This window comes from Equus caballus, chromosome 15 (assembly GCF_041296265.1).
Source record: "Equus caballus isolate H_3958 breed thoroughbred chromosome 15, TB-T2T, whole genome shotgun sequence".
Lineage (NCBI taxonomy): Eukaryota > Metazoa > Chordata > Mammalia > Perissodactyla > Equidae > Equus > Equus caballus.
The window spans coordinates 66,333,181-66,361,021 of NC_091698.1; the positions used below are offsets into that span (position 1 = coordinate 66,333,181).

Below are 27,841 nucleotides of genomic sequence, written 5' to 3' on the forward strand. Positions count from 1 at the left end.
TCAATGAGTAGTGAAATCAAAAAAAAAATTTTAATGCAACAGAACAGAATTAAATAGAAAACATAGGAGGCCATCATGTGCTAAAGGCAAGCATGACTTTCTGAAACTTTTGTTTCATTTGTGTTATGTATGTACATACATGCAAACATATACTGGTTGCTAAAGTATATTTCTTAGTGTGGATACTGCCCCCAAAATTTTGAAAACCACTGGTTTAGACTACTTTCCAAGACTAAGATTTTTTTCTAGTATTATTTGAGACTAATAAAAGGGCACCAGGTCCAAAATAATTTAGGGAATCTCAATTCTCTCTTCAGTCACCACCAAAACTATCATTATTTATATTATCATGCAAGGATAATTATTTGGGCTTTGTTTTATTTTGTGGTAAGCCTACTTTTAAACTGATTTTTTTTTTTGGATTTTTAAAAGATCAGGGGCATGAGGGCATGCAGAGACACAAATGGGACAACCGTGACTTTTATCTCTAATGATAAAATGTAACACATAAATAAAGAGGATCAAGATTATAATAATGTTTGTAATGTGCCATTAAAAAAATCACTGAAGCAAAGTGATATTTTAAAATTCACAGTGGAAAGGAATTTTAGAAACATCTATTATGGCCTCTCCTAAACACTTAAATCAACACATTAAACTCTAATTTCCAAGTGAATGCACTTTGTCAATAAATTCAGCCCTTAATTTGCAATAAGGCTTGCCTAAGGCAAATATAGAGTGACTAGGTGAGCCTGGGAGGAAGAAAGCAGGAAGAAGACTAGACAGTGTACTCCTCAGCCCTCGAGGGGGCACATTTCAGGGATAGATATAAAAAATAATTGCCCTCTTTTTGCCTTCCTTGTAGAAAAGATGGACATTTCATGGTAGGCAACATCCATGAAGAGAACTCATAGTTCCTGAAAGTTCTCAAGAGCCACAAAAGGCTCTAGCATAGCAGAGGTGGTAGAGAAAAGGATAATCACTCTGAGGAACCAAATCCTCAGGCAGCTGCCAACTTTAGGCCAAAGACAGTACCCCATACATGTTGTCCAAGGCCCAGAAGAGATTTACCCAAATTTTGAAAAGATCTATAAGTAGCTGGGTCTCTTGGGTAGGACAGGACAAGTGTTAGAACAAATTAAACTTTTCAAGTGGGGTTGCCTCCAAAAAAGGAATGAGGAATTCACCCAGTGACCAGCCAGATCCAGGCATCTAATTCTTAGGGAGATTTCAAAGACCATCACCCACTTATCCGAGCACTCCTTTCTGTGTAAGAGTCACTGTCCTGGAGAACACCATTCAGGCCAAAAACAGAGATCCTAGACTTAGAGACCAGGTATACACCACCCATTAAGAGAAGCAGAAAGATGGGGAAAATGTTCCTTTGAAGGATTTGATCTACTAATGAAGAGAGAATTATGAAATAGTTTATTGGGACATTAATTTGCTTTGTTTTTATTGCTGCAGGAAAACGAAAGGTATTTGTGTTTTACATGTTGTTTTCTCTCCCTGACTTTAAGACAGTTATCCAGGTCTTCTTGTCTCAAATGAGATTACTTGGCCAAAGCAAAAGGTTTCTGAAGAGTACATCTCTTCTTGACTTTTGTTTTAGAAAGCCTAAACTCAAATGAGGGAATTCCCTTTTACAGAAAAGAAAGAGAGATAGTGTCTTTGAAAGGGAAAGAGTATGCAATGGGGTCTTCCATGTAAGAAAAATAGAAAAACTTAGGGAGAGAGGAAAAATCCACCATGACTAGGAAGAAGACAGAAGTCTGAAGTTTCAAGAAGTAGAATAAGAACCTAACCCAACTCCCTTACAATTCCCCAGGGAGACAGCAAGATACCAGATGAATGGCCTGGTCACATGATAAGCCAAGAGAGGCTGATCCTTAGCTCCAGGGATCCTGATCTCGTCAAAGATTTCCATGTTCACGTGTGGTACAGGCTCAGCAGATGCCTCTGCCTCCCATCTGGGCTCGTATAATCAGCATATTGCTAATGACAAGTGTAGACTGAAGACCCAGAGAAACCTTGAACATCCCACTACTTAAAAGACTCTCCACGATCTTCTGTAACCTGTTTTGGTGAGAGGTGGTAGGAACACCAGCCCCAATCTAACAACCGATAGTGACTTTATCATGAAGGGGAATTGGAGCTTGATGTAAATTTTACTTCAGGATTAAAGAAATGTGACATTTCTTCATGCTCCATCACAACTGATGTATCTATGCTTTGTAAGGGTATAGATAATGAGGGTTACAAAAAAAAAAAGAAACCCTGTTAAAACAGTAAATGAAAGAAATATAAAATTGTGTATTTGTATCTGAATCTGACTTATAATTTTATTAAGTGCCATACAGTGAACTAAAAATTTGAGCAGCTCTGTGCTGGACTATATTTCAAATAAAAATGTTTCACAATATGTAATATAGTCCAACTGTTGTTTATGATGTATTGAGCTCATAAGTTTTACCACTCTGCATCACCAATGGCTCTTGCAAATACATAGTCTCTCCCTCCAAAACACATAATACCATCTTTCAAATAGAATTTCCATTTGTTCTTGCTTCGATGAATCTAGAGAAAGAGAAATAGTCTAAATTAATTAATTTTATAAGCTAAAAGATCATTTACATTTCTTTGCATATCACATGGGATTATTCTGACCCTAAATGGAGTTCTTTAAAAATAAGACTTCCTGGGGTTGGCCTGGTGGTACAGTGGTTAAGTTCATGCACTCCACTTCAGTAGCATGGGGTTCACCAGTTCAGATCCCAGGCGTGAACCTACGCACCACTTATCAAGCTACACTGTGGCAGGTGTCCCACATATAAAGTAGAGGAAGATGGGCACAGATGTTAGATCAGGGCCAATCTTCCTCAGCAAAAAGAGGAGGTTTGGTGGTGATGTTAGCTCATGGCTAATCTTCCTCAGGAAAAAAAATAAGACTTCCTCAAGATAGTTTATTCATTCATTCAGCAAATATTTGAGTTCCTAAGTGTAAGCTATTGTTTTAGACACTGGAGATATATCAGTTTAAAAAAAGAAAAAGTATTATATAATTTTTGGAAAAAACAGGAAAACATTCCTGTCTTTGAAGAGTTTACATTTTATAAGGATGAGGGAAACAGAAACATAATAAATATGTAAGTATATAGAATTTTAAAAGGTGATAAATGCTATAAAAAATAGAGTAGGAAAAGAACGATCACAAATACAGTGGTAGGGTTGTAATTTTAAATAGAAGAGTCAGAATAGGCCTGACTTATGAGGTAACATTTGAGCAAAGACTTGAAAAAGGTTTAGAGATAAAACCAGGCAGATATTGACTAGAGAGCATTCCAGGCAAAGGGAACAGAAGTGCAAAAGTCCTGAGGAGCAGCATGCCTGGATTGTTCAAGAACACCAAAGAGTTCAGTATGTCTGCAAAGGAAGAAACAGAGAGGATGTAGTTAATATGATCAGGAATGAAAAAAGCAATGTTTCATTTTGAAGAAGAAAATCACAATAAAGCACTGAGCAAGGTCAGAAGATACAGCTTATAATCTATTAGATTCTATTGGCTGTGCTTTGGATTCAATAAGTCAGCCTAGATACAGACAAAATAAAAACTAGGAAATGCTACTACCTCAAGAGGTAAGAAATCATAAAATCATTGTTACCTCTCTCGGTAAACCACAAGTGTCTATTTAAAAACCTTAGAAATGTATGATCTGAAATCAAGGGTAACAACTAAACCTAGCTGTTGGCTGCAAATGGTCAAAACAAGGAAGAGAAGCCTGTGACTAGTATTCAGGTGCATTTTGTGAAGCATAAGAAAATACAAAGGATAAACCCTCTATTTGTGTGAAAAAAAAGTCCTAATAATGGAAAATTTCTTTTCTGAGTTTAACTCCCAAATTTTCATTTGCATGTATCCTAAAGACTCTGGGAACACAACAGTGACAACAGAATCCTGAATGCAGCATAGGTGATAAAATCTGACCAGAATTAGGAGAACAACAGCAGTAGCAACAACTCATCCTAGTAGCCTTCTCAAGCTATATCATACATTTTTTAAATGTATGACTACATTTATTCTAGAAATGCAACATTGGCTCAATATTAGGAACTTATTAATATAAAAACTATATTACAGAAGTGACATCAGCATCATGGTGGAATGAGTTCTCCAGGCAATCTCTCCCCTCCATGATACAACGAAAAAGACGTTCATACTCCAACAGAGGACATCCATACAACACAAAAGACATCTGAGAGACCCACACAGCCATACACAGGAGGGTGGAGCGGCTGGAGCACCCCTCAGAGGAGGTGGAATAGGGTAAGAGAAAACTTCACTCCCTTCCCAAAAGACTGTGATCTGGGACTGTGCGCAGCCTCCAAGAGGGAAGGAAGGGGGAAGGGGACACCTGTTCATGGGAACATCAAAGATCCCCGAGGTCCCTGGAAGCCTAGGGGGACGTCCCCTAACAGGGCCAAAGCTATCATGGGGGATGACCTCATCAAGCCAACACTCCAGGAGAGCAGATAGTGAGAGCAGAGTGAGTAAGCCCATGAGAGCATGCAGAAGAAAGCAGCCATCCCCCACACCGCCCAGCACTGACTCAGCACCTGGGATCCGGGTGGAATGCAAAGGGCTCAGAATATGCAGATCTTGACCCCCACCCAGTGGCAACAGGTGGTAACGGCTACCAAATAATACCAGGATGTGAAAGAACAAAGCCACGCCCTTTAGCAGTATCAAAAATTATTAAATATCCAGACCAGAGAGAAAATGACAAGTAACCAGAAATCAGTCCTGAAGACACAGAAATATGTAATCTAAATGACAGAGAATTCAAAATAGCTATCATCAAAAAACTCAATGAGGTAAAAGAGAATGTAGAGAAACAATTCAATGAGTTCAGGAGCTACTTCACAAAGAGATTGAAACTTGAAAAAAGAATCAATCAGAAATATTAGAGATGAAAGACACAATCGATGAGATAAAACAAAATATGGATTCCCTGAATACTCGAGCAGACATCACAGAGGAATGAATCAGCATAATCGAGGATAGACATAATGAAATGTTCCAGATAGAGGAGGAGAGAGAACTAAGACTAAAAAGAAATGAAGAAAGTCTCTGAGAACTATCCGACTCAATTAGGAAATGCAACATAAGAATTACAGGTATTCCAGAGAGAGAAGAGAAGGAGAAGAGAGCAGAAAGCTTGTTCAAAGAAATAATAGCAGAGAACTTCCCAAACCTGAGGAAGGAGATGGAAATCCATGTGAAAGGGACTATCAGATCTCCTAAATATGTCAATGTAAAAAGGCCTACAGCAAGGCATATAGTAGTGAAACTGGCAAAAGTAAATGACAAAGAAAAAGTACTAAAGGCAGCAAGGCAGAAGGAAATAACCTAGAAAGGAACCCCTATCTGGCTTTCAGCAGATTTCTCTGCAGAAACCTTACAGGCTAGGAGAGACGGGAATGGCATATTCAAATCTTTGAAGGACAAAAACTTTCAGCCAAGAATACTCTAGCTAGCAAAAATATCCTTCAGATATGATGGAGAAATAAAAACTTTCCCAGATAAACAAAAGCTAAGGGAGTTCATAGCTACAAGACCCCCCTACAAGAAATCCTCAAGAAGGCCCTCACACCTGAAAAAAAAAAAAAAAAAAGTAGGGGGAGATAGCAGTTAAAAAGCATGGAGTAAGGAGATAAATAGGTAGACAAATCAGAAAATTGTAGCTATCCATCAGAACAGGTTAGCAAATACTCAAGTATAATGCTAAAGATAAAGGGAAGAAAAACACCAAAAACAAAGATAATCTTGTCATTTAAACCACAAACTCACAACACGAGATGAAATAAGATGTGAGAAAAACAACTTAGAAGGGGAAGAGGAAAGGGACTGAATCAGTTCAGTCTAAGGAAATAAGAGGCCATCATAAAATGGACTATCTTATCCATGAGATTTTGAATACAAACCTCATGGTAACCACTAGACCAAAAAAAAGCAGAACAGAGACACAAATAATAAATAAGGAGAAAACAAAGAAACACAACATAAAAAACCACATAACTCAATTGGTAGACTGAAACATGCGGGATGAGAAACAAAGGAAATGCAGGAGGACCAGAAAATGAGTGATAAAATGGCAGCATTGAGCCCTCATATACTGATAATGACCATAAATGTAAATGGACTGAATTCGCCAATAAAAAGACACAGAGTGGCGAGATGGATTAAAGAACAAGACCCAACAATATGCTGCCTCCAGGAAACACATCTCGGCTCCAATGACAAACATAGGCTCAGAGTGAAGGGATGGAAGACAATACTCCAAGCTAATGGCAAACAAAAGAAAGCAGGTGACATAAGACTTACATCATACAAAGTAGACTTCAAGATAAGGCAGGTAAAGAGAGACAAAGAGGGGCAGTATTTAATGATCAAAGGGACACTCCACCAAGAAGACATAACATTTATAAATATCTATGCACCCAAAACAGGAGCACCAAAGTACATAAAGCAGCTATTAAGAAACCTAAAAGCAGACAGTCATAGTAACACAATAATAGCAGGGGACCTCAACACTCCACTTACATCAATGGATAGATCATCCAGACAGAAAATCCACAAGGAAACAATGGAATTAAATGAAAAGCTAGACACTTGGACCTAATAGACATATATAGAACAGTCCATCTAAAAACAGTAGAATACACATTCTTCTCAAGTGCACACAGCACATTCTCAAGGATAGACCATATGTTGGGAAACAAGGCAAGCCTTAATACATTTAAGAAGGTTAAAATAATAACAAGCATCTTTTCTGATCACAATGCTATGAACTAGAAATTAATTACAAGAAAAAAGCTGAGAAAGGGACAAAGATGTAGAGACTAAACAACATGCTATTGAACAACCAATGGATCATTGGAGAAATTAAAGGAGAAATCATAAACATCTAGAGACAAATGAAAATGAAAACACACCATATCAACTCATATGGGATGCAACAAAAGCTGTATTAAGAGGGAAATTCATCATAATACAGGCGTACCTTAACAAACAAGAAAAACCCCAAATAAGCAATCTGAAACTACACCTAACTGAATTAGAAAAAGAAGAACAAACAAAGCCCAAAGTCAGCAGAAGGAGAGAAATAATAAAAATCATGGCAGAAATAAATGCTATTGAAACAAAAAAAAGCAGTAGAAAGGATCAATGAAACAAAGAGCTGGTTCTTTGAGAAGATAAATAAAATTGACAAACCCCTAGCTAGACTTACAAAGGAAAAAAGAGAGAAAGTTCAGATAAATAAAATTAGAAATGAAAGAGGAGAAATAACAACAGATACCACAGAAATACAACAGATTATAAGAGAATACTACAAAAAGCTATATGCCAAAAAAAATGGACAATCTAGAGGAAATGGATAAATTCTTAGACTCTTACAACCTCCCAAAGCTGAATCAAGAAGAAATAGACACTCTGAATAGACCAATCACAAGTAAAGAGATTGAAACAGTAATCAAAAGCATCCCAAAAAATAAAAGCCCAGGACCAGATGGCTTCCCTGGAGAATTCTACCAAATTTTCAGAGAGGATTTAATACCTATCTTTCTCAAGCTATTCCAAAAAATTATGGAAGATGGAACACTTTCTAACACATTCTACGAGGCCAACATCACTCTGATACCAAAGCCTGACAAGGACAACACATAAAAGGAAAACTACAGGCCAATATTGCTGATGAACATAGATGCAAAAATCCTCAACAAAATATTGGCAACCCAAATACAGCAATACATCAAAAGATCATATATCATGATCAAGTTGGATTTATACCAGGGACACAGGAATGGTTCAACATGTGCATATCAATCAATGTGATACACCACATTAAAAAAATGAAGAATAAAAACCACATGATCATCTCAATAGATGGAGAGAAAGCATTTGACAAGATCCAACAGCGATTTATGATTAAAACTCGTAACAAAATGGGGCTAGAAGGAAATTATCTCAACATAATAAAGGCCATATATGACATACCCATAGCCAACGTCATACTCAATGGGAAAAAACTAAACGCTATCCCTCTGAGAACAGTAACAACACAAGGATGCCCACTACCACCACTCTCATTCAACATAGTACTGGAGGTTTTGGCCAAAGCAATTAGGCAAGAGAAAGAAATAAAAGGAATCCAGATAGGGAGTGAAGAAGTGAAACTCTCACTGTTTGCAGACAACATGATCTTATATATAGAAAACCCTAAAGAATCCATCGGAAAACTATTAGAAGTAATTAGCAACTACAGTAAAATTTCAGGGTACAAAATCAACTTACAAAAATCAGTTGCATTTCTATACTGTAATAATGAACTTACAGAAAGAGAAATCAAGAATACAATTCCATTTACAATCACAACAAAAAGAATAAAATATCTAGGAATAAATTTAACCAAGGAGGTGAAGGACTTATACAATGAAAACTATAAGACGTTCTTGAAAGAAATAGATGATGACATAAAGAGATTCCATGCACATGGACTGGAAGAATAAACATAGTCAAAATGTCCATACTACCCAAAGCAATCTACAGATTCAGTGCAATCCCAATCAGAATCCCAATGACATTTTTCACGGAAATAGTACAAAAGAATCCTAAGATTCATATGGGGCAACCAAAGACCCTGAATTCCTAAAGCAATCTTGAGAAAAAAGAACAAAGCTGGAGGCATCACAATCCCTGACTTTGAAATGTACTACAAAGCCATAGTAATAAAAACAGCATGGTACTGGTACAAAAACAGGCACACAGATCAATGGAACAGAACTGAAAGCCCAGAAATAAAACTGCACATCTATAGACAGCGACCATTATCTCACACCATACACAAAAATAAACTCAAAATGGATCAAAGACTTGAAGATAAGTCCTGAAACCATAAAACTCCTGGAAGATAATATAGGTAGTACACTCTGACATAAAGCTTAAAAGGATATTTTCAAATACCGTGTCTTCTCAGACAAGGGAAACAAAAGAAAAAATAAACAAGTGGGACTTCATCAGACTAAAGCTTCTGCAAGGCAAAAGAAACTATGATCAAAACAAAGAGAAAACCCACCAACTGGGAGAAAATATTTGCAAATCATATATCCGAGAAGGGATTAATCTCCATAATATATAAGGAACTCACACAACTGAACAACAAAAAGACAAACAGCCCAAACAAAAAATGGGCAGAGAATATGAAAAGACATTTTTCCAAAGAAGATACACAAATGGCCAATAAGCACATGAAAAGATGATCAACATCACTAATCATCAGGGAAACGCAAATCAAAACTACACTAAGATACCACCTTATGCCTGTTAAAATGGCTATAATCACTAAGACTAAAAATAACAAACGTTGGAGAGGGTGTGGAGAGAAGGGAACCCTCATACACTGCTGGTGGGAATGCAAACTGGTGCAGCCACTATGGAAAACAGTATGGAGATTCCTCAAAAAACTAAAAATAGAATTACCATATGACCCGACTATCCCACTACTGGGTATCTACCCAAACAATTTGAAATCAACAATCCAAAGTGACATATGTACCCCTTTGTTTATTGCAGCATTATTCACAATAGCCAAGACATGGAAGCAATCCAAATGCCCACTGACCAATGACTGGATAAAGATGTGCTATATACACACAATGGAATACTACTCAGCCGTAAAAAAAAAAAAAAAAAGACAAAATCATCCCATTTGCAACAACAGGGATGGACTTGGATGGTATTATGCTAAGCAAAATAAGCCAGACTGAGAAAGACAAACACCAGATGACTTCACTCATATGTGGAATGTGAACAAACACATGGACAAAGAAAATAGTTAAGTGGTTACCAGGGGAAGGGGGAGTTGGGGGTGGGCACAGGGGGTGAAGGGGAGTACGCATATGGTGACAGACAATAAATAACTTACAACTGAAAGTTCACAATGATGTAAACTATTATGAACTCAATAAAAAAAAAAGCAGATTCAATTTAGTTTTAAAAAATTGAAAACAATGCTACATTTCTACACATCTGTGTTGTAAAAAAAAAAAAACAAACAAACTCTATTACTAGCCCTAAGGAAACAAATCATATAATCATCTCTATGTTGAAAAAGTATTTGATAAAACTCATGCATTTTAGTTTTTTTAACTCAAAATAAGAAAGACTATGTCCTACACATACATACACACACACTCCTCTACCTTAGCCCAAAAGCTGTGACTGGGTACTTAGTGAGGAAAACCCTAAAAGTATTCTAAAGTCAGGACATAGACAAGGATACCCACTATTATCCAACTTTTTACTCCAGAGGTACTAGCCAGTGCAATTAGACAAGAAGAAAGAAGTAGAGATGTAAAAATTAGAAAGAGTGAAATAAATTTGCAGATGCAATTACTGCATCTCTGAAAAACCTAAGATAATCAATAAAAAAATGACTAGATAAGAATTCAGAATTTGTATCAGAATTCAGAATTGAGACAAAATTAATATACATAAATTCACAGCCTTCACTGTATACAAACAACAGTTAGAAGATACAGAAAAAGAGCCCATTTACTCAAAAGAGATAAAAGAGCTAAGAATAAATTTTAAAAATACTTGTTCTACAAGCACCATTCAATACACTCTCCTCTTTGAAATATTTTCGTCACCTGGCTTCTAGAACACTCCTGGTTTCCACCTAACTTTCTGGCCACTCCTTAGTTTCTTTACTGATTCCTCCTTATCTCTGTTACCTCTCAATTTTAGAGTATACCAGGACTCTTCTTTCTGTTTATATTCACTCTCTTGGTGATCTTATCTAATCTCATGACTTTAAACACCACCCATATGCTGATGACTCCCAAAATTTATATCTCCAGCTCACACCTCTCCCTTGAACTTCAGATTCTCATTCAACTGCTTCGGCATCTCTTCTTGAATGTCTATTAGACATCTCAAGCAATTTAAAACTAGGACACTGATGTCCTCTCCCCCAAACTTCACAGTCTTCTCCATCTCACTGAGGAATGTCCACTCATTCTTCTAAGTGCTCAGGCCAAAAATCTTAGAGACATTCTTTATAACTCCTACTCACTCCCCATACCTGGATGTATCGGTAAATGTTAGTCCTACTACAAAGCATGTTCATATTCCAACTACTTCTACCACCTCCACTACTATTACTATTGTCTAAGCCACCATCCTCTCTTGCCTGGATTAATATGGCCCATAATTAGTTTCCCTGTTCTCACCCTTGTCCCCCTTCAATCTACCGTAAACATGGTAGCTAGAGTGGTCCCGTTAAAAACATAAACCAGACGTAATTTCTCTGCTCAAAACTCTCCAATGACTTCCCATCCAAAAACTAAAGTCCTTAGAATGGACTATAAGATCCTGCTACTCCCTTCATTTACTACTCTGGCCTCCTCACTGTTCCCTGAATACACAGGTGTTCTTCTACCTCAGGACTTACATATTTGCTCTTCTCTTTGTCTGAAATGGTTCCATCCAAATAGCCTCATGGTTCATTCTCTTACTTCCTTTTGGTCTTTACCCTATCATGTTCTCAGTAAGGCCTCCCCTGGACATCCCATCTAAAATTGTAACCTACTCCTCCTTAACATCATTAAAATACCAAATTCTATTACTTTAATGTGATCTCAATGAAAATACCACCAGGGTTTTTTTGAACCAGACAAGCTGATTCTGAAGTCAATATGGAGAAATAACCAATAATATCGAGGAAAACTCTGAAGAAGCCCATCATGAAGAAGTACTAGCCCTACCAGATATTAAAAACCTCAATAATGAAATCAATGTAGTACAAGCCAATGGAAAGACAAATCAATAGAACAACATAGGAAATCGAGAAGTAGACCCAAATACATATGGAAATTTTAGTAGATGATAAAGGAATCATTGTCTTATCAGTGGGGACAAAATAAACTTTTTAACAAATGATGTTAAGAAATTGGGTTGCCACCTGGAAAAAAAGTTGGAACCATATCTCACATTATACACGAAGATACACACCAACTCAATCAAGATTTACATTTTAAAAAAGAAACCAAAAAAATACTTAGAAGAAAACATGGGTAAATCCCTTTAAAATCTTGAGCTAAGAAAGAACTTTCTATTCATGACTCGAAATTCAGAAGCCATAAAAATAAAGGTTGACAAATTCAACATCTGCATGAAAGGAAGAAAAAACATTGAAAGCAAAAAACTGAAGAAAAAGTATTTCTAGATATACCAAGGGCTAATCTCCCCCAAAATAATACAGAACTCTTAGAAATCAATAAATAGACCAATAATCCACTTTTTAAAAATATAGACAAATTATAAACAAGCAGATCACATAAAAGTAAATACAAATGGCCCTTAAACACACAAAAAGTTAAAAATTTCACCAAGATATTTTTCACCTTTCATAATAGCAAAGATCCAAATGTTTTATTACACTCTGTTGTCAAGGCTGTAGGAAAAGAAGCACTCTCAAACATTGTAATGGGAGTATATACTGGAATATCCTCTAGGAGAGCATTTTGGCCATAGCTAACCAAATACATTTGCCTTTGACCCAGTAATCCAACTTCTGGGGACTGATTTAATAGACATAACTGCACACATATGAATATCTTGTGTACATGGTCACTCAATAGCAAACGACTAAAACATAACTCAAATATTCATCAGTAGGGGATTGGTTAAATAAATATTAATAATTCTACAATGGAATATTGTACACCTATAAAAATATTAGCACAAAGAGCTCCGAGATATACTGTTAATTTCTTAAAAAGACAAGGTGCAGAATACAGTATTGTCTATGCTATCTTTTAGGCTTGTACTTGAATAAAGAGACTGTAAATATATTAAGAAATTAATATAACTGGTTACTTATTTGCACTCAAGGCAGGGACATGAAGCTACTGGTAGGAAGAAGAAATGATGGAGGAGTGAGAACCAGACTTTTTCACAGTATACTTTTTATAGTATCTTGATTTTTTAATGATACATATGCAATATCTAGTCAAAAAACAAAACAGAGAGAGAGAGAGAGATACTGTGCTACACACTTAGCAATTACTCATTGTATTAACATCTAAGGGACAAAGCTAGCTATAAGCAAAACTTTGCTAAACTGTTAAATGAAGATGCAGCATATTCAAATAGTTTCACATTCCACTATAAACAGTATCCTATTTATTGCAAAGAACACTCCCATCTATAGTAACAGTGGTCTCCTCCAACCCCACTTTGACCTTATAGATACATTCTCTTTGCTAGCCATCTTCTGACTTCATCACTCCCTTTTAAAAACTTTTCATTGGTTCCCCAATACCCTGGTTTCCAATAAAATTTTTAGTACTGTTCTTAAATACTCACTGATTAGAGAGTACTCTCAGACAATTATATTTGTTAACAATATACATTTAATATCACTCCTCCTACCTAGCCCACAAGATTGTTTTAAGAAGGAAAAGAATGTATGAGAAAATACTTTGAAAAATACAAAGCACTATGTAATTAATTACAATCTATTTCCCACAAAGCAGTACAACAAAGGATACTATATCCATAATGGTCTTAAAAATTCTTTGTGACTATGGAATGCCTACATAATTCAATATCTTATAGAGCTTTCTTCACAGAAGGTAATACACTATTTATAAGAAACTAAAATAAGTTTCAAACTAAGGACAGTCCCTTTTCCATCACCTATTCTTTCTTATGCTTATGTTTACCAGCATCTCAATTGCCATTTGCTACCTGTATAAAATATTATAGGGGAGAAAATGATATTTTTACAGAAAAAGATTCATTTTTACAGCAATTCAAAACACCATCCTGTTTTCCCTAGTATACTGAAATTATTACTGAAAAAAAGTCAAAGAAATAAATATGCATTAGTCATCAGGGAAATGCAAATCAAAACCACGAAGAGATACCACTTCACACCCTGTAGGGTGGCTAGAATCAAAAAGTCAGATAACAAGTGTTAGTGAGAATTTGGAAGAATCTAAACCCACATACACTGATGGTAGGAATGAAAAATGGTACAGCCACTTTGAAAAGAAGTCTGTCTGATAGTTCCTCAAACTGTTACCATATGACCCAGGAATTCCACTCCTAGCTATATCCCAAGAGAAATGAAAACATATGTTCACACAAAAACTTGTACATGAATGTTTACAGCAGCATGCTTCATAATAACCAAAAAGTGGAAACAACCCAAATGGCCATCAACAGATGAATGGATAAACTAAATGTGGTGTATCCATTTAATGGACTACTATTCAGCAATAGGAAGGAATGAAGAACTGTTACATGCTACGACATGGATGAATCTTGAAACACTGTGTAAAGTAAAAGAAGTCAGTCACAAAAGACCACATATGATATGATTCCTTTCATATAAATCTCCATAATAGGGAAATTTATAGAGATAGAAAGTAGATTAGTGGTTCCTTAGGCCTGGGTGTGGGAATGGGAAGCAGTGGGGAGATATGGGAGTGAGAACTAAAGGGTATGGGGTTTCTTTTTAAGGTGATGAAAATGTTCTAAAATTGACTGGATCAATGGTTGTACATATCCATGAATATACTAAAAACCACTGAACTGTGAATTGTATAGTATGCAAATTACATCACAAAGCTGCTAAAAAAAATAAAAAGATGTAAATATCCATGAATTAAGGACAAAAACTGGCCATCTACTACATAATCACAGTTATAGTGTCTTTAAAAAAAAAAAAAAAAAGCAGTATTGTATTTTACTTGCTAGGTTAAATTGCTAGTGAAATTCTAGGCGTGAAACCTGAGAGATACCTTCAACTCTCCCTTGTTGATGATCCTCTAAAGTCCATCTAATCACCAAGTCCCATTGGTTTTTCGATCATAATCTCTGACTCTTCCATTTTCTACACTGTCATCCTTAGTCTAGACTCTAGTTACTTCACGTCAGCTCTATCCCTATTCTTCTCATTATTTGCTTCTTCCAAATCAGCAAACACTGCTAGCTTTTAAAACCCAATTACAATTCTCTCAATAACGTTCTCAGAATACCAACGTCCATCCAATCAAGTGTGGATTCTGGATTTTCCAATTTGCCCTCAACTCTGTCCCCAGTCCGCTTCGTTTCCTAATACATCCAAAAGGAGAACATCTCATTCAAGGCAGAGCTGTCTCTTGACTGTCCCTTGTACATTCTACATGCATTCATTTGTCTGCCTTTTTCAGGCTATTCTACTCTGAATGCCTACTCTCCACACTTATCTATATCCTACAAATCATCCAAGACCTATTTCAAAGCCCCACATCACCCATGAAGGATTTGTGGAGAACTCCAACTACAAATGACTTCTTGCATTTCCAAGCCACTTTTAGGACTTACTGTCTGTGCCACGTATCTTAGCATTTGATTTACATGCCACTCATCTTAGCATTCGATTTATATGCCACATATTTTAGCATTTGATTTACCTGTCACACGTTTTAGCTTTTGATTTATTACCATTTATTACCATCTTATTGTATGCCATTTTATTATTCCCTACAGAAACATCTCATTTCAATAAGATTATCTCCGCCTTAAGACAAGGACTATCATTTTTTTTGGTATCACTAAGACCACATGGCACAATGTGAGACCCAAAATACACTCCCAAAACTTATAGAATTAATTAGCTATTTTGAGATTAATTTAACTGTGAACTCTAACTCACCATCATATTCCCCATCATTTTACATATCTTTCTACTATAAATGCTATTAATGAACTCAAAATCTAAAAGGTGAATACAGTACCTTGTCATACTGACAGACAATTACATTATCCGTGTCAAACAGGTCTGACATATCCTGCTCACTAACATCATCTCCAGAATTTAAAGGGTCCTAAAGATGAAAGATGGTCACATTAAGGAATTTCATGATGCCTTGACTTTTTTAAAGATAGAGAGACTTACAGGAATAAAGGAACTAGAAGAGGCAGAATAGTATTATACTTAAAAGTAAAACAGCCTGAGTTTGAATCCTAGCTTAGCCACTCAATAACTTCAAGACTGACTTTTGGCAAGTTACTAAAACTCCCCATATCTCAGTTTTCTCATCTGTAAAATGAGGATAGTAATGAGACTCATAGGGCATTGGGAATATTCAATAACATAAGGCAGGTAAGATTTAGTATGGTACCTGGCACATATGTAAGGACACCATAAACAATAGTTATTACCACTTACATGCTTCTTAATTACCACATTGCACAACGATTTTACTGCGTTTATTAGGATTAGAGTAGATATTATACGCTTCTACCTTGGCTGCCTTCTTTACCTCCACTCCCATCCTCTAAACCTCCCACTATCTCTAGTTAAGAACAACAAATACAGTAGCCGATTCCTAAATACTTAATACTAGTTTAAATTACAGTTTAAGATTAGGAATTTATATACAAATGTACAAATAAGTCTCACTTTAAAGGACTAAAGACAAGGTTAATCTTAATCGTTACTCCTCTTGGTTCAAAAGTATATTAAAGTATAAATGTTATAAATTTAATAAAGAAAGGCTCAGCTCAAAAGTGATCCTCACCTCTTCCACAACGTCTATTTGAGAGTCTTCATTATCACTACTGTTGGTAGTTGAATCTTCATTTGATATACTGTCAGCTTCTTCTTCAAGTACCTTCAGGTCTCCTGCATCAATAATCCCTAGAAATTCATTCTCATCTACATCTCTTGTACTTCCTGTTTCATCATTGGAAGATGTATCACCAGTTCCATCTATCTGAATTATTTCATTAATATCATCATCAGTCACCTGAATGCTTAAATCCATCTGAGAATTAGAACCCTAAAAAGAGAAAGAAATGCAATAAATTTCTTCAAGTCAAATATGGTGTATAAAACACTGAATCACACAAAATATAAAATTACTTAAACATTTCACAAGTGGTCAGTTAATATATATTGCTTCCCTATAACATGATGTTCCCTAATTTTGAATTTTAGAACACCCCTGACATTTCTGTGTAACATAGGGATAATTTTTAAATTGTAAATAAAGTAAACCCACTTACAGTCATGCATAGACAGCAAATGAGTTCACTGTTTTCAGAAAATATTACCAGTTTTTATACACATCATCTTAAATTTATATAGTACCTGTTAGGTTTTAACAATTTCATTTGATTTTAAACAATAATTCAATGAAGTAGAAAGAACAAGGGACATTATTCTCAATGGATAAATAAAAAATATAAAGGATTATTCTAACTGATATAAATCAAATACAAAAGGGCAAGATAAATCAAAACTGATAGAACTGAAAAGAGAAACAAATAAATCCACAATTACAGTTGGAGAATTCAACATTCCTCTCTCAAGAATCAGTAGAAAAGTAGACTGAAATTCAATAAAATGTAGAAGACCTGAACAACACAATCAACAAACTTATCCTAATTGACATTTATAGAATCCTCTACCCCAAAATAGCCAAATGCACATTCTTTTCGAGGGCACAGAGAATGTTCACTAAGATGAATGATATTCTGGGCCATAAAACAAACTTTGACAAATTTAAAACACACAAAGTATGTTCTCTGAACACAATGGAATTAAATCAGAAACCAGTGACAGAAAGATTTGGAAAATCCTCAAATATTTAGAAATTTAACAACACATTTCTAAATACCCATGGGTCAAAGAGTAAGTCACAAGGGAAATTAGAACATAATTTTAACTGAATGCAAACAAAAATATAACATTTCAAAACTTGTGAGATGCAGCTAAAGTAGTGCCTAGAGGGAAATTTATAGCATTAAATGATTATATTAGAAAACAAGCAAGTCTCAAATTAATGGCCTAAAATTCCACCTTAAGAAACTAGAAAGAGAAGATCAAATTAAGGTTGTAGCAAACAAGAAAATAAAGATTAAAAGAGAAATAAATAAAACTAAGAAGAGAAAAAAATAGAGAAGGTAAATTAGACCAAAAGTTTATTCTTTTGGTGCAGCCACTTTGGAAAATGTTCGGCAGTTCCTCAAAATGTCAAACACAGAGTTACCATATGACCTGCAATTCCACTGCAAGGTATATACCCAAGAGAACCGAAAACATATGTCCACACAAACTTGTACACTCTTCCCTGGGGAGAGGGAGAGTCAGAGTAGGTGAAAAGGGGAGAGATGCATATGGACAGAGAAAGGGCTCTTGGACATACAGACAAATGGAAAAAATTAGTTGGAGAACCACACATATAAAATGACCCCATTATGTTGGTTTTTAGAGATATTCACAGGTATAGACATCTGTGTGTAAAAACATAAGAGAAATAAACAGCCAGCTGATCATTAAAAAAAAAAGTTCATTCTTTAAAAATATCAATAAAATTGATAAGCCTCTAGCCAGACTGACAAAGAAAAAAGAGGGAAAAGAAGCAAATAAACAATATTAGGAATTAAAGAAGGGGTGTTGCCATAGATCCTGAAGACATTAAAAGGACAAGAAATATGTCTTAGGCCATTCAGGCTGCTACACAAAATACCATAGACTGAGGAGCCTATAAACCATAAAAATTTATTTCTCATGGGTCTGGAGTCTGGGAAGTCCAAGATTAACACACTAGCAGATTGATATCTAGTGAGAGCCCACTTTCTGGTTCATAGATGATGCCTCCTCACTGTGTCCTCTCCTCACATAACAGAGAGGCCAGGGAGTTCTCTTGAGTCTCTCTCTTTTTTTTTTTTTAAAGATTTTATTTTTCCTTTTTCTCCCCAAAGCCCCCCAGTAAAGGTTGTGTATTTTTAGTTGTGGGTCCTTCTAGTTGTGTCATGAGGGATGCCTCCTCAGCATGGCTTGATGAGCGGTGCCATGTCCACACCCAGGATCCGAACCGGCAAAACCCCAGGCTGCCAAAGTGGAGGGTGAAAACTTAACCACTCGGGCATGGTGCTGGCCCCACTGGGGTCTCTTTTATAAGGCAACTAATCCCACTCATAATAGCTCCACCTCATGACCTAATGACCTCCCAAAGGCCCCACCTTCTAGTTACCATCACCTTTGGGAGTTAGAATTTCAAATTATGAATTTACAGGGACATAAACATTCAGACCATAGCAAAAATATAAACTTTCTATCAATAAATTTTGCAACTCAAATGAAATGGATAAATTCCTTGACAAAAACTATCAATGTTTACTCAAGAAAAAATTGATAACCTAAATAATCTTGTATCTATTAAAGAAATTTCATTCATAGTTAAAAACCTTCCCACAAAGAAAAATTGAACTGAACCCAGATGGCTACACAAAGCCTTCCAGAAAACAGAAGAGGTATGAATTCTTTTCAATTCATTTTATAAAACTAGCATTACCATGATACCCACTAAAAGAAAAGAAAACAATAGACCAATATTCCTCATGAATATAGAGGGAAAAATCCTCAATAAAATTTTAGCAAATTGAATGTAGCGATATATGAAAAGGATAATACAACATGAATATATGAAGTTTATCCTTGGAATGCATTTGAAAGTTCAATATCAGAAAGTCAATCAACATACCTCACCATATCAAAAGATAAAAGATGGAAAACCATTTGGTTTCAATAAATGCATAAAATGGATTTGAAAAAATTTAACATCCATTAACAATAAAAACTCTCAGCAAACCAGGTTACAAGGAACTTTCTTCACCTGAAGAAAGGGGCATCTACAAAACACCCTACAGTTAACATAGTACCTAACAATGAAAGACTGAATGCTTTCTCCTTAAGATCAGGAAGAAGACATCTGCTCTAACCACTCCTATTTAACTTTGTACTAAGAGTTCTAGCTAATGCAAAAAGGCAAGAAAAAAAACATACTGATTGGGAAGAAAGAAATTAAACTATTTCTATTCATAGAAAAGATGATTGCCTACATAAAAAATCCCTCAGGGTCTACAAAATAACTATTAAAACAAAAATCCCCAAGGATCTACAAAATCTACTACTAAAACTAATATGTGAATTTAGCAAGGTCACAGGATATGAGACAGTTTACAAAAATTACTTTTATGACTGTATAGTAGCAATAAACAATTGAAAACTGAAATTTAAAAACAGTGCTATTTAAATCAGCAAGAGAAAAGAAGCTCATCACATACATGGGATCCTCAATAAAATAACAAGATTCCTCAGCAGAAACTTTGAGGGCCAGAAAGCAGTGAGATGATATATTTTTTAAGTGCTAAAAGACTGTCAACTGGGAATTCTACATCTGGCAAAACTGTCCTGCAAAAATGAGTGAGAAATTAAGGCATTCCCAGAGAAAAGCTGAAGTTTATTACCACTAGACCTGCCCTATAAGAAATATAAAGGGAGACTTTAAATTAAAATGAAAGGAAGCTAAACAGTAACTTGAAGCTATACAAAAATATAAAGTTCTCTTGTAAAGGTAAATACATGGACAGATATAAAAAGCAGTATGATCATAATTGTGGGTTGTAACTCTACTTTTTACCCCTCTATGAGATTTAAAAGACACAAGCATAAAAAGTAATTATAAATCTATATTAAGGAGGACACAATATATAAAGACGTGATTTCGGACATCAATAACATAAAGTGGAAGAGGATGGAGCTGAAAAGGAGCAGAGTTTTTATGTAAGATTGAAATTGAGCTGGTATGAGTCCAAAACAGATTGTTATAACTTTAGGATACTATAAGTAACCTCCATGGTAATCTCAAAGAAAATATCTATAAAATATACACAAAAGGGAATGAGAAGGCAATCAAAATGTGTCACTACAAAAAAAATCAACTAAACACAAAGGAAGAGAGTAAAGGAGGACATGAGGGACAAAAAGCTAAAAGACACACAGAAAACAACAAAATGGTAAGAGTAAGTCCTTTTCTATCAGTAATTACTTTAAATGTAAATAGATTAACTTTCCCAAGCAAAAGACACAGATTGGCAGAATGGATTAAAAAAATAGGATCCAACTATATGCTGTCTACAAGAGACTCACTTTAGATCTAAGGACACATATAGGTTGAAAGTAAAAGGATGGAAAAAGATATTCCATGCAAATGGTAACCAAGAGAGTTGGGATAGCTATGCTACTATCAGACAAAATAGATTTTACGTCAAATATTGTTACAAGAAACAAAGAAACACATTATATAATAATAAAAGAATCAATTCACCAAGAAAATATAACAAGTATAAAAATATACACAACAAACATCAGAGCTCCTAAATATATGCAAAAACATTGACAGAATTGTAGGGAGAAACAGACAGCTCTACAATAATAGTAAGAAACTTCAATACCCTACTTTCAACAATAAATAAAACGACGAAACATAATAGGAAGAACTCGAATAACTCTATATACCAGTTGGACCTAACAGACATATACAAAACATGTCACCCAACAATAGCAGGATACACATTTTTCTCAAGTGCATACAGAAAATTCTCCAGGATAGACTATATGTTCAGCCACAAAACAAACCTTAATACTTAAAAAGACTGAAATCATACAAAGTATGTTTTCTGATCACATTGGAATGAAAATAGAAATTAAGAGCAGAAGGAAAACTCGAAACTCCACAGGATGTAGAAATTAAACAACAGACTCTTAAAAAACCAATGGGTCAAAAAAGAAATAAAAATCTTTTATCGAAAGATTAAAAAAATCTTGAGACAAATGAAAATGAAAATAAAACATACAAAACTTATGGGATGCAGCAAAGGCAGTGCTGAGAGAAATTTATAGCTGTAAACACTCACTATAAAAAAGAAAAAAGATCTCAAATTAACAACCTAAATTTACACCTTAAGGAACTAGAAAAACAACAAATAAACCTCAAAGCTAGTAAAAGTAAGGAGATAACAATTAGGGCAATGATAAACAAAGTAAAGAATAGAAAAACAATCCAGAAAATCAACAAAACCAAGAGTTGGTTCTTTGAATAGGCCAACAAAATTGATAAATCTTTAGCTAGACTGATGAAGAAAAAAGAGGTAAGACAACTAAAATCAGAAATGAAGAGATTTTACTCCTGATTTTACAGAAATAAAAAGAATTTTAAGAGAATATTATGAACAATTGTACACCAACAAATTGGATAACCTATATAACATGGAAAAATTCCTAACAACACACAACCTACCAAGACTGAATCATGAAGAAATAGAAAATCTGAATAGATCTATAACAAGTAAGGAGACTGAATTAGTAATCAAAGACCTCTCAACAACAACAAAAAATACTAACAAACAGAATTCAACAGCACATTAAAAAGATCATACACCATGACCAAGTAGGATTTATTCCTGGAATGTAAGGATGCTTTAACATATGAAAAATCAATCAACATAATAACACATTAACAGAATAAAAGGGGGAAAAAACACAATCACCTTGACACAGAAAAAGCATTTGAAAAAATTCAACACCCTTTCAAGATAAAAAAAAAAAAAGACACCTCAAACTAAGAATAGAAGGAAATTACCTCAACATAATAAAGGCCATCTAAGAGAAGCCCTCAGCTAACAGTATATTCAATGGTGAAAAACTGAAAGCTTTTCCTCTAAGATTAGCAACAAGACAAGGATGCCCACTCTTGCCACTTGTATTCAACATAGTACTAGAAGTCCTAGCTAGGCAATTAGGCAAGATAAATAAATGGTATCCAAATTAGAAAAGAACAAGTAAAATTATTTCTGTTTGCAGATGACATGATCTTATATGTACAAAATCTAAACATTCTACACACAAAAGAACTGTTAGAACTAATGAATGAATTCAGCAAAGATGCAGAATACAAAAACCAACACACAGAAACCAGTTACATTCCTATAGACTAACAATTAACAACCTAAAAAGGAAATTAAGAAAAAAACTTCATTTACAAGATCATCAAATAGAATAAAATACTTAGGAATAAATATAACCAAGGAGGTAAAAGACTTGTTCATTGAAAACTACCAAATATTGCTGAAAGAAATTTAAAAAGACACAAATAAGTGGGAAGACATTCTCTGTTCATGGATTAGAGGAGTTAATATTGTTAAGATGTCAATACTACCCAAAGCCATCTACAGATTCAATGCAATCTCTACCAAAATCCCAATGACATTTTTCATAGAAATAGAATAATCTATCTTAAAATTCATATGGAATGTCAAGGAACCCTGAGTAACCAAAACAATCTTGAAAAAGAAGATAAAACTTGGAGGTCTCACAGATTCTGATTTCAAAACTTACTACAAAACTACAGTACTCAAAACAATGTAGTATTAGCAAAAAGACAGACAACAGACTAACGGAATAAAGAACCCAGAAACAAACCCTCACAGACACAGTCAAATGATTTTCAACAAGCGTGACAAGACCATTCAATGGGGAAAGGACAGCCTTTTCAACAAATGGTGCTGGGAAAACTGGATATCCACGTGAAAAGAATGAAGTTAGACTCTTACCTTATACTATACACAAAAATTAACTCAAAATGGATTAGAGACTTAAAAATGAGAGCTAAAACTATAAAGCTCTCAGAAAAAATCAGAGGAAAATTTTCATGACATCAGATTTGGGAATAATTTCTTAGATATGATACCAAAAGCACAAGCAAAAAATAGATAAAATGGACTTCATCAAAATTGAAAATTTTTGTGCATCAAAGGACACTATCAAAAGAGTGAAAAGGCAACCCACAAAATGGAGAAAAAATATTTGTAAATCATATATCTGATAAAGAGTTAATACCCAGCATATATAAAGAACTCCTTCTACTCAACAACAAAAAAACAAACTACTTGATTTAAAAATCTGCAAAGGGGGGCTGGCCCCGTGGCCGAGTGGTTAAGTTCATGCGCTCCGCTGCAGATGGCCCAGTGTTTCGTTGGTTCAAATCCTGGGCACGGACACGGCACTGCTCATCAAGCCATGCTGAGGCAGCGTCCCACATGCCACAACTAGAAGGACCCACAACGAAGAATACACAACTATGTACTGGAGGGCTTTGGGGAGAAAAAGGAAATATAAAATCTTTAAAAAAATAAAAAATAAAAATGTGCAAAGGACTTGAATAGATATTTCTCCATAGAAGGTAATCAAATGGCCAATAAGCACATGAAAAGATGTTCAATATCACAAGTCATTAGGGAAATGCAAATCAAAACCACAATAAGATACCACCTCAAACCATTAGGATGCCAATTATCAAAGAAAACAAAACAGAAAATAACAAGTGCTGGTGAGGATGTGGAGAAATTGGAAACCCTGTGCACTGCTGGTGGGAATGTAAAATGTGTTGTTGCTATAGAAAACAGTACGGCAGTTCCTTTAAAAAAAAAAATAGAATTACCATATGATCTAGTAATTCCACTTCTGGCTATATACCCCAAATAATTGAAAGCAGGGACTCAAGAAGCTATTTCTACACTCAAGTTTATAGTAGCATTAGTCACAACTGCCAAAAGGTGTAAGCAACCCAAGCGTGCATAGACAGATGAATGGATAAACAAAATATGGTGTATACACACAACAGAATATTATTTAACCTTAAAAAAGAAGGAAATTCTGATACATGGAAATTCTACAACATGGATGAACCGAGAAGAGATTACGCTAAGTGAAAAGGGACACAAAAGGACAAATACTGTCTGATTCTATTTGTATGAGATACCAAAAAGTAGTCAAATTCATAGAGACAGAAAGTAGAATGGTGGCTGCCAGGGGCTGGGGTGAGGGAGGAATGAGGAGTCATTGTTTAACGGACGTAGAGTTTCAATTTGGGAAAATGAAAACGTTCTGGAGATGGATAGTGGTGATAGTTACACAACAATGTGAATGCACTTACTGTCACTGAACTACATAGTTAAAAATAGTTAAAATGGTAAATTTTAGGTTATATAAATTTTACCACAATATAAAAAAAAGACAAAATCAATGGTGATAATAAACTGTCAAGTATGTGCTAAAACTGATACAGAGTGCTGGTGGCAGGAAATATTGGCACCACCTCTTTTGAAAATATTGTGACAACGTACTTCAAGAATCACAGAAGTTTTTACAGTTTTTTCCTCAATAATCCTACCTTTAAAAATGTGTTTTTAAAAACAATGCAAATGAATCTTAAAATATGAATAAATATGTCCTTTATGATTTTTTAGTATTATTTATAATAGCACTCAAAACCATGAAATACTTAGATAAAAATACAGCAGAATATGTGGAACACATGTATGCCGAGACCTACAAAACATCAATGAGAAAAGTCAAAGACCTAAATAAATAGAAAATGTATCATATCCATGAATTGGAAGACTCATTCTTGTGAAGATGTCAATTCTCTCCTTGTTGATCTACAGATCAAACACAGCCCAAATCAGAGCCCCAGCAGCATTTTTTTTTCTTTTGTAAAAATTGACAAGCTCATTCTAACATTTATATGAAAAAGCAAAGGAATTAGAATAACCAAACAACTTTGAAAAAGAACAAAGTTGAGAGACTCATATTCTCTGAGGTCCAGATTTACTATAAAGCTACCATAATCAAGATAGTGTGGTACTAGTGAAAAGAGAAACATGAGTTAATGAAACAGAGTGAAAGTCCAGAAGTAAACCAACACCCAGATGGTAACTGATTTTCATTAAAGGTGAAGTGCTTTAGACACTCAATACACTTTAGACAACTCAGAGGAGATAGGGCAGTCTTTTCAACAAGTGATGCTAGAACAGCTGAACATCCACATGCAAGACAAAGTGAACCTAAATCCTAACCTTGCACTATATACAGAAATTCACCCAAAATGGACCACAGTCCTAAATATAAAATCTATAAAATTATTAGAAGGATGAGATCTTTGCAACACTTAGTTAAATAAGACACATGAAGCAGAAATCAAAAGGAAAAAATAAATTAGACTTCATCAAAATCACAAACTTCTCCTCTCCAAAAGACAGCGTCAACTATCAAGGATGTGAAGCAACTACAAATCTTGTACACTGCTGGCAGAAACGCAAAACTCCACCATACACTGCTGGTAGAAATACACCCACTTTGGAAATGAGTTTGGCAGTTTCTTATAAGCACGCATGCAACATATGACCTAGAAATCCCACTCCTAGGTATTTACTCAGAAGAAAAGAAACTCTAAGTCCACACCAAAAAAGAAAAAAAATCTACCCATAAATATTTCTAGGGGCTTTATTCACAAATACCAAAAACTGGAAACAACTCAAATGTGCAACTGGTGAATGGATAAACGAATTGTGCTACAAAGACATATATTAACAAATGCAACAACGTGAATAAATCCCAAAGGTACTATGCTAAAGTTACATATTGCATGATTCCATTTGTTTGACATTCCGGAAAAGGCAAGCCTACACCCAAATAAAACAGATGAATAACTGCCAGGGACCGGAAGTGGAGAGAGGGGATTGACTACAAAGGAGCATGAGAGACCTCTTTGGGGTGATGGAAATGTTCTGTATCTCAGCTGTGGTAGTAGTAACATAACTGCAAGTGTTTGTCAAAATTCATACTGTACACCTAAAAAATGGTGAATTTTATTGTACATAAATTCTACCTCAAAAAAATCTGATTTTTGTAAAATTAAATTATGCTAAGCTTAGTCCTAGGCCTAAACCACATTGGAATTGATTTTCATTTTAATAGCAACAAGTACTGAAAAACTTAAACCACAAGATCTTTTGTTGCAAAATGAATCAGAGCTCCCATGGTACTTTGTCAGATGAGGATAAGCTTATTAAGGAATATTAAAGATTCAGGACTGTTCTAATTGAATTCATGTAGCATCACCTTATAAATCAGTGAGGTCCTCTTTAACTCTAGGAGAGTAAATCCAAATTTAATATCAATAACTACAAAAGAGTTTTGTCATTCTCAACTTCTTTCTTCAGAAGCACTTCCACCAAGCATTGGAAAATCCATATGATTATCCGACTCCAATCTCCTCTTCCAAGGTGGTAATTCGACCAAAACAGCCAGCAGTTTTACAGCAACATCCATGATTGATTCTGCAGGACCAGGAATAGAAAGACTTGTCTTTCAGACAGCCAAACATCCACTACATAGTTCATCAATGAACTCCTCCAAGTCAAACTCTTACGAGGGGGTTTTCACTCTCTCAAAAATAGTAAACGTCTCCCCAAGGATTAATCAAAGACTTCAAACGTTGTCCAGTGAAAAGACAGGAAAATTCTGCATGAAGACGAATTTAACATTTGCCCACATTTTTTGACAAACGTCTTGAACAAAGACAATGATTCAATACCTTCACTCTAATGTACTTGAGTTTCTTGGCAGACAATAAGGCTTTTTAGAATTATGGGCTGTGTCTTAACATTAACGCATGCATGTGCTGAAATAGACAGCAATGCTCTCTTTACTGAAGCAGCAAAACCATGTGTTGCCAAGGATTTCAGGAGCTTCACCAGTGTAGAGAGTACCAAATTTTGCAAAGACAAAAACCTTTTCACTGTTACAAAGATGTCAGTTTCCAAAAAAAGGGTTTACAGCATAGGAATTTTTTGATGGTACCAATGTGCAAATAATGATTAAAATCAGAGGCTGGCTGCCCTGAGAAGCAGTAGTGTTTTCATACCATTGAATGTTAAAAGAAAGTCACTGCTGATACTTCTATGAGTTCCGAGTGCATGTGAAGAAATGTCAACAGTTCTAGCGAGGATGACGTCATCTGACATAGGCACTGATTCAATTTTCCTTCTCTGCTCTAATACAAAACAGCTCAATAATTGCCAAGATTCTCAGCTTCA

At 35.1% G+C, this 27,841-nt stretch overlaps 1 protein-coding gene across 5 annotated transcripts in view; it reads right to left on the minus strand.

Annotated features, from left to right (window-relative positions):
- Positions 1-408: 408 nt before the first annotated feature.
- GTF2A1L (general transcription factor IIA subunit 1 like) overlaps positions 409-27,841 on the minus strand; it is a 46,446-nt gene continuing 19,013 nt past the window's right edge. For 3 of the 5 annotated variants that reach the window (XM_005599777.4, XM_023618425.2, XM_070234818.1), the window contains 3 exons: positions 16,636-16,896; positions 15,850-15,939; positions 409-2,577 (listed from right to left, as the gene is read on the minus strand). In XM_005599777.4, coding sequence (XP_005599834.1) covers positions 2,470-2,577; positions 15,850-15,939; positions 16,636-16,896 — 459 coding nt within the window. In that variant the 3' untranslated portion in view covers positions 409-2,469. 5 annotated transcript variants of the gene reach the window in all.